The following is an 11189-nucleotide window of genomic DNA, read 5'->3' as shown; positions in this document are numbered from 1 at the left end:
TAGAATAGGGAATGGAGCTGGAAGGGACCTTGGAGGTCTTCTAGTCCAGCCCCCTGCTCAAGCAGGAGGACCTACACCATCTCAGAACAGGGGATTGTCCAGTCTCTTTTTAAAAAACTTCTACTGATGGAGCGCCCACCATTTCTGGTGGCAAGCTGTTCCACTGGTTGATTGTCCTCACTGTCAGGAAGTTTTTCCTTAAACAAGATGTTCACTTGTTTCCAAAGCTGCCTGGATAATTGATGCAATTACATAAAAGACATAAATAACAGAAAAAACCTTTCCAACTCTAGTTAGTGTGTTGAGATTTTATTGCATTCAATGTCTCTTTCCTGTGTAGACAGAAGAAACATTTGGTGGGCTCGGAGACCCTGCCCCCCCCCCAATTCCCACCAGCCCAGCCAATAGCAATAGCATTTTAGGCTTACATGCCACCCCATAGCGCTTTTCAGCACTCTCTGGGCGGTTTACAATGTAGGCATTATTTGCATAGAGCCCCCCCCCCAACAAAGTGGTATACAGGGTCTTCTGCTTGAGCAGGCAGTTGGATTGGAAGGTCCCTTCCAACTCTGTTATTCTGTATCTGTACCTATCATTCTGTATCTGGGTCCTCATTTTACCAACCTCGGAAGGACTGACTCAACCTTGAGCCCCGTCGGGATCAAATTCCAGGCTGTGGGCAGAGTTAGCCTGCAATACTGCATTCTACCCACTACACCGCTATGTCCAGTAGGTGTTGACAAAATCTGGAAGGGGGAGTCAATTCCCATTACTTTATCCTGACAACATTTGTTTTTTTTTCTCTCCGTGGAGGTTTCTAAACACGATGGGGCCGATCTTCTCCTTCATTTCCAAAGACGCGGTGACCAAAATCCAGATCATGGAGAACTTCCGCAGCAGCGAGCAACAGGAGGACTACATCACCCTCCAAGCCATGGTGAAGTACGAGCTGGCCAACGGGCTGGTGGACCTGAGGGAGCCCGGCGCTTACCCTGCCTCAGGCTGCCGAACTATCCTTCGCCTCCACCGGGCCCTGCACTGGCTGCACCTGTTTCTGGAGGGCCTGAGGACTAGCGGCCCACGTTCCAAGACGTCAACGCTGTGCACAGATTCCTACAATGCTTCCCTGGCTAACTATCACCCCTGGATCGTCCGCAAGGCAGCCACCATGGCCTTCTACGCCTTGCCCACCCGGGACGCCTTCCTGGAGAACATGGAAGTGGGCACCACCGAGGAGGCCATTGAGATGCTGGGCGAGGCTCTGCCCAGCATCAGCAGGGTCTACGATATCACGGAAAACCTCTACGCAGAGCACAAGCTCCTCGACCTGCCCTGAGGGGACAGGGGCCGGCCCAAGAGCGGCAGCTCTTCCTACAGCTGCAGCCCAGGCCTCGTCGAAATAATCTCCTGCTCTGCTCAACCGGGTTTCTTCTTGGAAAGCTCCAAGGCCTTCAAGCCATCCCTGTTTGGGTTTCTGGCCCTGAAGATAAAAAAAAGCCTTTATGCCGTTTCCCCAATCAGAAAGCTCTCCTTCTGCCCCTTTTCCTCCTTCCGAAAGCTTTGATCCAGAAATGCATCCAGTCCCTGATCTTCCTTCCTTCCTTCCTTCCTTCCTTCCTTCCTTCCTTCCTTCCTTCCTTCCTTCCTTCTTTCTTTCTTTCTTTCTTTCCTTTTTTTCTTTCTCTTTTTTCTTTCCTTTTCTTTGCCTCCTCCTGCAGCCCACCATTACAGCCAATTCCTTTCCAGCATGAGGGACAACTTGGAACCGTGGCAAGATTTTCCTTTCTGGTCTGTCAACCGATCGATCAATGCCAGGGATTGCTTCATGAAAGTGCTGCTTTATCCCAACCCAATTACGCATGAAAAGGGTTTTAAGTGCAGGTGAAAATAGGGAGGGGGGGGGAGAGGATTTCCTTAGGTGGAAGGAGACAGGTGACCTGAACAATTCACCTTGCCTGAGCCATTCCTCCCGCCCACAACCAAGCATTCCGCCCCAGGAGATGCGGTGCCTTTGATAAAGATTTGCATCCAGCTAATAGTCAGAGAGCTGGGGAAACACGGATGCCTTTGATCAAGAGACATCTGTGATCACTGGGCCAAAAGAGCCCTCTCAGGAGTTCTGAGCCTTCTCTCTTGGCACCCTTCTCCCATCTCAGCGATGCAAAGGATGCTGGGAGTTGTAGTTCGGCACCTGGAAGGCCATCCTGAAAGCAGTTTGAAGAACAGAAGCGTGCTTGAGAAATGCCCCACAGAATCTCACTGCTGATCCTCCTGCCAAAATCTCCCAGAGGTAGAAGGTGCCCCCAAAAAAGCCCTGTGAACAATCTCTCTTAAGGCTGGAAGCTTAGCCAATCTCTCCCTTCAGTGTATGACTCTTTTGTCAAGGATAGATTTGGAGGTGTGGAAAGGGATCCTGGTGGTTATCCCATGTGCTGGTTACTTGACGGTTGCATCCTCGCTCAGCAGCTGGAAAGCATGCAATCTTTGGGACAGGAAGAAAAAATTAGCCATTAAGACAATCCATTGGTTACCACCGACATGTACATCGGAAATGCCTTTTCTGCTTTCATTATCATCTTTCGTTTCTCGTGGTCTCCTGACACTTCTTCACACAACTAAGGTTCTCCCCTAACCTTTGTCCCTCTGCCTTGGCAGTGCACTTAAGTCTTTAGGGCTGCACTTTCACAGCCTCCTACGCAAGGCCATTGGCTTGGTCCTGAAAGAGGCTTCAACCAGACAAGACAATCAACTCCTCTAGGGCTTCACCCCTTTCCTTGACAGCTGAACTATTGGGCGTGCTCTGTTCTGCACGCCAAAAAAACGTGCCGTTTAAGCAGCGCACGGCTACGCCGAGAGACGAAAAGACAGACTTTCTGTGTCGTGAGCCAAAAAGAAAACAAAACAGGAAACCACCGGTGACTTGAACATTTCATTTCCTTATAGATCTGGTAACCAATCTCAGAACTTACTGTTAATACTTGCAACTTTAGACAGCTAGCATAATTGAGGAGGCGGCTAGGGCACAAACCGATAAGCTACACTTCTGCTTTGAAGGAAATCACACACACTCACTCCTTTTAAAGCCGGGGCAGTATTTAAAGCCAGCATTCCTTCATTTGCAACCGCACCACTTTTAGATCTTAAGACTCTTGCCGCTGTTGTAAAAGTGAGTCTTGAGCTTAGACTCGCCCCTAACAATTGGAGCAGCCCTTCCCCTCCAGATTACGGTTTGAATCTCTGCCTGCAATTTGTTTTTTCAAAGGGAAGTGGGGGGGAGGACCCTGCCTCTTTCACACCAAGACTTAACATTACAAAACACTGTAATTGGCTGTACCTCTGATATTAAGACAATCCGACTATGTTTGTTTATGTGTGTGTTTTCAAAATGGGATATTTTTTTGTCACAGTCCATTGGGAGGATTCCCTGTTGTTATTTCTTTCTTGGTATCGATGTATTTAAGGTATATTTTTCTATTTTCTACCTCCAAGTCTGTTTAAATTACAAGTGCTTTGTTTGGGGGTGCCCTCAAGAGGTTGCCCCTAGAGCCTGGATGTATTCTGCAACAACTCTGGTCCTTACTGCTTGCATTGCTCAGTCTGAAATAAACCTCTCTACTGCAGCTTGAAGCAGAGGCATTCTTTTTCTGACGTTCTGACAGCTGGAAGATGGCAGGAAACAAATTAGGGACAGGAAGGTCCTTCTCTTCATCTTCACCCCACATCCCATGACCCTCCTAGCCTTTTAGAATATGAGCAGACCGGCCCACCATCCCATTCCAAGCAGTACATCTGAGCATAGGTCTGGACAAGCCTCGTGTTGTGAGGCTGGAGGAGATGGAGGGACTTGGACAAGGCGAACAGAGTGTTCCAGCGGTGCAAAATATGAGTTTGGAAATAATTCAAGCATTTCAGACAGTTGAGTTTCATCATATGATGAATGCTTGACATCACAGTATAGATTACTGTACCAAGTCACAAAGTTTGGGGGACCCTGATAGGTCTTACCTGCGGAGAATCCGTATCCTTTGCCTTTGGGGATCACCTCCAGGCTTTGTATTCAAACACGAAATCTGCAACACAGTTTGCCAAGCAGTTCAGTGCAGAACACTGCACCGTCATGTGGGTCAGTCAGAGCTTCCTCCCCCGGCCTTTGAGGGGTGTGACATTTTGCGAAACAAATTCTCTTTGGACAGTCCCTCCCTGCAACTCACAATTGCCTTTTAGCATTCTAGTTTAGCTTCTAGTTGTGAATTGCTGCTCACTCAAAAGCTGCTTCTCAATGCAGCACAAGAAAATGATATTTGTTAGTGGTCGGGCTTGCCTTCAATGGTGCCGTAGCCCTGCAACACAACTGCTTGTCTTCCCAGTTTAGAAGGCCTGGAGACTACCTCTTGGGTGGGCTGTTCCCGTTCAGAATTGGCACTACCAAGCTGTCCAGCCAGACTCTGCCAGAGCTTCACAACTGTGGGAGGTAAGAACAAAGCCAATACAAGCCAGTTACGAGAGGCAAAGATCCAGGTTTTTTAGGTCCAGTTAAAGACTCAGTGAAGGCAAATCAACTCAGAAGTGCATCAGCAATCTTTTGTTCTCAGTGACAGCCAATTCCTCAGCCACCAAGTCCACAAATCTTTAAAAAAAGTCACCAAAGTGGGACACCCCTGCTCTACGGCCCTGTGTTATATCTGTATGTTGATGTATATGGACACTTTGAGTACCGATCCATTCCATTCTAATATTTCTGAAACACTAAGCCAGTTGAAGTGCACATAGCATCTGCTAAATCCTGAGAGTGGGTGGAGATTTGAAGAGATAAAGACAGTCTTACCAGAGAAAACAGCAGGTAGAAATTGCATGCCGATCATTGGAACAAACCAATAAAAGACAGAGACAACAGAAATATATATATATAATATCTCGGAATAAAATGTTGCCACCACCAATGAAGAAAAATCACGAAAGTGCATTTGTCACATAAAAGTAAAAGCTTTTTTTAGAGTTTAAAATAGCATTTACACATAAGTAGCTATATATTAACTATACAGACAACTGGAGTTTTTCATACAATATTTACAAGAAGCCCTCCCCAAAATTCAGAAAAAGGAAGATGATGTTGGAAATAAGGGGAGTGGGCCATTCACACATCGTCAAGAACACAATCTTGGGTATAACCCAATGCTAAGATTTTTAGAGAGTCGGTGGGCAGGGATTTCATTTCCTGCCTTTAATTTCATTTACTATTTTTTCCCTCTACTGTACATAAATTCTGTTATGTGTCATTCTAATCCCTGATTAGAATTAAGCTGTTCCTTTGACATTATTCCTTACTGTCCAGTAAAATGCAACTTTAAAGGGGAAGAAGCAGCTAACTCAAAATATCCAATTTCAATGTTTTCTTCAGGCCCAAAACAGGCTCACTAGTTGGCAACAGGAAGGATGAACGGGAAAGCTGACGGAAGGTCACACCCACAAAACATGGCTGGCTTATCCCAACACAGCTAGGTAAAACCTTTGGGAGTTGGGGATCCCTCTGAAGCAGAAAAGGAGAATATGTCAGAGATTTAAAAGGGGTAAACACATCTTTTCAAAAGAGTCTCTGACTCAGTAAGCTGAAACATGCTCGTTTCAATGAATTCATGAGGACGAGCTTCTCTGCATGATTATGTGGGTTCAGGCTGGCCAGCAAGATAAACCAGCCGTGTGGAAAACCACAATACAATTTCTTCAAAGAGAAACATTTGCTACAGTTTGCCATTAGCTGTGAAAATCCAAGTATCAGCCAGAATTGTTTAAAAAAATAGCAACAGCCAGTCAAGGGAACCTGTTTCATCTCCACTACCATAGAGGACTATAGAGAGAGAAAAACTGTGTGTGTGTGGTATGTGTGAAAAAGCAACTTGAATCAGCAGTTGGGAACAGATTCCCTTGCTACCTTGAAGGATCTCCTTTGATTACCAGAGCTGGAAAAACAAAGTGCTTGGAGATTCACAGAGACCCAAGTGCCAGCCCTTGATATATAGGTGTGATTGAAGATCTGCCTTCGCCAGTTTGGTGCCCAATAATTCCCATCATCTGCATCCAGGGAAAGGGGACACCAGTAGGAAGGTACTGCAACGTTCATACAGGACAAAAGCTGCCTTGTGTTGCATTTGCATCACACTCCCATATCCAATGGTCAAAGTTGGAGGGAGGGAGGCACAGAATGGAGCCCCTTGGAGAAAGGGCACAGATGGCTGACTGGCATCTGAAATTCTGTAACAAGACTCATTCTATTTTCCTCAAATCATTCTGGAACTTTTTCTCTCTCTCCCTCTCTGCCTTTTCACTGTTTTCTCCTGAAGAGAAAAAAATATACAGGTGATAATGTCACACAAATAGAGAACAATTTTGTCCCTCTATGTAATTCCTTCCCCCTTCTCACACATCCCTCTTCTTTCCTTTCTACTTTGATTGGCCTTTCAGGAAACCAGGATCTATGCACTCCAGCCCAATAAAATGTTCTTAATTCAGAGCAGGGGGGGGGCAATCAGTAGCATAAAGAAACTGCAAACAATATCCAGATGAAAACATAGCCATGATAAACCAAAGCATCTAAGTGTAAAATTGGGGGAAATGCACCACAACATAGGTAGAATTTTCCTCATGTCAACAAAACCATGCACTTTCTCGCCACCCAGCTTGGAAATCTGGGTAGTGAGTGTGTTTGTGTTAATGCTTCAGCTGTTTCCAACACATAACACAGGTGCCAAATCCTCTCTGGAAACAAGAGTACCGCTGAGAGATGTTTTTCCAAGGCAGAGCTTGACCATTGGCTAGGAGAACAGCCAAAACATAACAGAATAACAGAATAAGAGAGAGAGTGGCAAGTCACAATGCCAGATTTAGGGTGTATGACCAACAAAGGCAGCAATTCTCCCTCTTTCTGGAGCAAGGAGAGGGATGGATGGAACACCAATTGGCAATAACTGGCTGGAATACCTGCCGAAGCCTTACAATCACCAGAATTTTCTTTCAAGGTGTAAAATAGGCAACCAAAAAGTTCATTGTTTTGGAGGAGAAATTTAACCCATCGAGTTTCTCACAAAATGGTTTTCCCTTCTTAAGGGAAAGGCCAGTATGGAACCAGGCTCAGCAGGTGCAAAGAAAACCTTAATGAAAAGTAGCCCAAACGAAGGAGGAAACAGACCCACAGAGAGATATTCACCCATTGTTGCAATGGGGTTCAACAAATGAAACCCAACTTTATTGCCCCTGGTTAGTTGTGTTGTCTTTATCAAAGCAAATCCTCCTCATTGTAAGTTTTTATTTCCCCCAGATTGGAAAGAAAGGAACCAGAATATATTTTTTTTAAAGGTGCAAAATATGCAGGACTGGAGAACTGCCGTGTTGCTTTTGTCTTTTTTTTTTTTTTAAACTATTATATAAAATACGATCCCTTGGTTAAGTCAAGGAGAACACAGTAAAATTGCACTGAGAAAAGGTGCCACGCATAACAAAGCTCATTTAAGATATCTGGGGGGGGGGGGNCAAGGTGGGATGGGGGGGGGCAGGGGGAGTAGGAGGGGGGGTGTTTCGCTCTCTTTCCCCGTTGCTTTGAAAGAAAGAAAGAAAGAAAAAAGGTCCCAGGCCAGTCTGCCGACAGAACAGGAACCCTCTGCGCGGACTCTCTAGGAAGGCACTTCTTTTCACATGATGTCCACGAAGAATTCGCACGGGTTGCCCATGGCTTTCTGGAAGGACTGGCGGCTCCCAGTCAGTTCAGGAGGGACGGAGCCAAGTTCTCGCACGGGGGGCCCTCCGGGCGGCCCGCTGATGGCATAGACTTTGCCTCCCAGCTTGGCAAAGTTCCCCAGAGAAGGCAGCCCTCCCGGGGGGCCGTAAGAGTGGTGGCTGCGAGGACTTCTCTGGCTGAGGGTGGCCGAGACGTGGCTGCGGTGGCTAAGCTGGCTGGGGGGCCTCTCGTGCCGCAGGACGCTCCCCCCACCCCCGCTCCAGGTGGCTGGGTCCGACCCGCTGCTGCTGCCGCCGCCGGCTGACTTGCGGTCCTTCTCGCGCCGCCGGCTGTTCTCGCTGTTGCTTCGGTTAGAGCCGCTACTTTTGCTTCCTGGAAGGGGGGGGGCGACAAGGAGGAGGAGGAGGAGGAGGAAGAGACGAAGCTGGATTAGGCCCCGGAGAAAAAAGGTGGTTGGGAGCCACGGAAAAGTCCTGGGAGCGATGAAGCAGAGACCGTGGGATGAATGCGGAAGATGGATGAAGATGGATGCGGAAACATGCGGAGATGCGCAAAGCAAAGCAAAGCAAAGCGGGCGCAGAATTGCGACGTTGCGTTTGAGGGGATGAAACAAAGCAGGCCGCGTCAGCAGGAAAGAAGAGACACTCCGGAAACTGAATGTCGGGATAAAGAACTGTGCAAATAGGGAGTCCCTGGGCTCCGAAATCCCAGGTTTGGGGGAGTTTAGATTTCCAGAGGGGACCCGGTAACAAAATGTTGTACTGTGACTACCTTCCAGCTGTTTTTGGCCCTCACTAGTAAAATATCCCGTTCTTTTTCAATAGCCACTCTGCTCTCACAAGCTTGTGGGCGAGGTTGTCTCTCCTGAAGAATTCGTCCCCTTTGTTTTTTTTGAAAAACAGGCCTGTGCTTCTGTATGCTTGGCGTGTCTCAAGGAAGTCAGTGCCTTTTGGGGCTACGGGCCGGTCGGCATAAACTCTTAGGGTTATGAAAGAAAGTCCTTGAGTTCCTATCCTCCGATGCCATGCTCAGAGACTCAGGGACGGAGAATGAGGGGGAGACTAGCTTTTTGGGGGTGTTGTGATAGGATTCCTAAGCTCCTTCCCAGCAGAAAACAGACTGTTGACCTTCTAGCAGAAAAGCTAGAGGGCTTTTCCCCCGTCTCCAGCTACCTGCTTTCTTTCCTTCCTTTTGTCAACTTCCGCTGGGAAGATGCTCAATGGCAGCAAACTAGGAAAGCTAGCTTGCAATCCTGGTTTGCTCAACAGGCTAGCTCTGCTGAGCGGCTTCTGTAGAAACCACCTCTTTCTGGGCGCAGAACTTTCCATGGTGCTGAAGTGTTGTCCACAAAAGGTTGAGGTGTGATTTAAAACTGTTGATTAATGACTCCGGACAACTCTAGCTGCAACCAAGATCGGCTTCTGCCTCTCCAGGAATTCTGCAAGCAGTAAGGCCAGGGTCCAAGGTGCCCAAAGCAGGTTTCGATGTGTTTTTTTTTTAAATAAAGGACTTAGATGAGCAGATGAGGAAGTGGGGAGGAACAAGTTCAAAATTCCAGAGGAGGGGAGAAAGAAAAGACATGAGAATCTATATGGACTGGAAATGACCTTTGGAAGGGAGGAAAAATATGCTTACCATATCCTTTACGAATCCTTCAATCTAAGGCTTGCTCAGGATAAAACAAGGAAAGAGCAGTTACCGAAAGCAAAGTTCCTTACCCGGGAGGAATGTCATAGCAGCAACACTTAAAACATCAACACATGTCAGCCAGAAGAGCCACTGGAGACAACTCGGGCCCTCTTGACACAAATACACTCATAAGGCAGCCACGTACAGGTAGTCCTCGACCTTCAACCACGATTGAGCCCAAAATGTCTGTTGCTAAGCGAGGCATTTGTTAATGCCATTGACCTTGCTTGTCAGAAGGTGGCAAAAGTGGAATCACATGACCCCGGGGACCCTGCAGCCATCATAAATATGAGTCAGTGGCCAGGCGTTTGAATTTTGATCGGGTGACCCTGGGGGAGGGGTGCCGTGAAGGTTGTAAGTCGTATGTCTCTTTTTTCGTTGCTGTTGTAACTTTGAACGGTCACTAATTGAACTGCTGTAAGTCGAGAACCACCTGTACTTTGCTGGCAAGCTGGGAGCTCTGCAAGAACCAGCACTGAATTGTTCAGAATTGTTCTGAACTCAGAACAAGTGTTGTGGTTGGGAACAACGCTCATCCTTCGAAACTTGCTGGCTGAACCAAACCCCTTTTCTACATTTGCACAGTATGGAGTGAATCGCCAATGCATCAAACAGGCGACCTGGGAGGCCCCACCTGAAGATCAACAAGCCACGTTATCGGCAAACGTTGCAGCTGCTAGACCTTTCCCTGACCAGGTTAAGGAACCTGTGTGAATCCATGCAGGCAGCTCAGCCGAACCTTGTCCCCCTACCTGAGGGCAGTAGCTAGGAGTCAGGCCGCGTGCAAGATGGGCGCGAGGGTCCGTGAGAAGAGACAGGCAAAGCGAGCGCAGGGGAGGAAGGAATACGCGGAAGAGCCAGGGGAGCAGGAAGGCAGAAGCTGGCGTCCGAGAGCCTACCTTCACTGTGCTGGCTTCCCGCACTTCCGCTGCCATAGCTGAAGCCGGGGTCCTGGTAGGCTGGTGGGAAACATGGAGGGGCGAGGGGATACTGGTAAGGATAACCTTGCCCCAGTGGCCAAGGGGTGGAGGGGTGCGGGAGGGGCCCCAGGGTGTCTTGGTCAGAAGCCCCGCTGGAACCGTTGTTGAGGTTCATTGCAGCCATATCTGGAAGAGAGAGAGGGAGGGAGGGAGAGGGAGGGAGGGAGAGAGAGAGAGAGAGAGAGAGAGAGAGAGAGAGAGAGAGAGAGAGAGAGAGAGAGAGAGAGAGAGAGAGAGAGAGAGAGAGAGAGAGAGAGAGAGAGAGAGAGAGAGAAAGAGAGAGAGAGAGAGAGAGAGAGAGACAAAGAAGGAGAAGAACAGCTCGGTAAGCAGAGGGCTCCATCAAGTGCACTCCTGCCTGCCCTGTCTTCAAAGTGGCATCTTTGATCTCAGTTGATCCACCAAACTCAGGGTGATAAACTTAATTTTAATTTTTTAAAACATTTTTAATCCCGCCCTTTATTACTTTATTATTTTTATAAATAACTCAAGGCGGCGAGTGTATCTAATTTTCCTTCTCCTGTTTCCCCGTGATAACAACCCTGTGAGGTGGGTGGGGCTGAGAGAAAGGGACTGGCCCAAAGTCACCCAATTGGCTTTGATGCCTCTAAAGTGGGACTAGAACTCACAGTCTCCTGACTTCTACCACCAGGTGTTTAACCACTAGACCAAACTGGCTCTCTTTGCTCAGTGAAAATAGTCTTTTCAGTAGAAAGGCTAATATCTGTAAGTTGGCAAATTTGACTCTTGGGAGATGTTAAGGAAGCAGCTTGCTACTTTCTTTTTGGGAA

The 11189-nt window shown here is 47.6% G+C and overlaps 2 protein-coding genes across 2 annotated transcripts in view; one reads left to right on the top strand and one right to left on the bottom strand.

Moving 5' to 3' along the window:
* CPTP (ceramide-1-phosphate transfer protein) overlaps nucleotides 1-1592 on the top strand; it is a 4240-nt gene extending 2648 nt beyond the window's left edge. The window contains exon 3 of the mRNA XM_015816063.1: nucleotides 814-1592. Coding sequence (XP_015671549.1) covers nucleotides 814-1336 — 523 coding nt within the window. The 3' untranslated portion in view covers nucleotides 1337-1592. The remainder of the gene's footprint in view (nucleotides 1-813) is intronic.
* Nucleotides 1593-7682: 6090 nt separating this feature from the next.
* The window catches only part of DVL1 (dishevelled segment polarity protein 1), a 43201-nt gene continuing 39694 nt past the window's right edge, over nucleotides 7683-11189 (bottom strand). The window contains exons 15-16 of the mRNA XM_029284160.1: nucleotides 10318-10524; nucleotides 7683-8101 (exon numbers count right to left, since the gene is read on the bottom strand). Of these exons, the coding sequence (XP_029139993.1) occupies nucleotides 7683-8101; nucleotides 10318-10524 (626 nt within the window). The remainder of the gene's footprint in view (nucleotides 8102-10317; nucleotides 10525-11189) is intronic.

Source organism: Protobothrops mucrosquamatus, unplaced genomic scaffold, assembly GCF_001527695.2.
Source record: "Protobothrops mucrosquamatus isolate PMUCROS unplaced genomic scaffold, P.Mucros_1.0 scaffold397, whole genome shotgun sequence".
Taxonomy (NCBI): domain Eukaryota; kingdom Metazoa; phylum Chordata; class Lepidosauria; order Squamata; family Viperidae; genus Protobothrops; species Protobothrops mucrosquamatus.
This window is presented reverse-complemented; position numbering and strand designations above follow the sequence as displayed.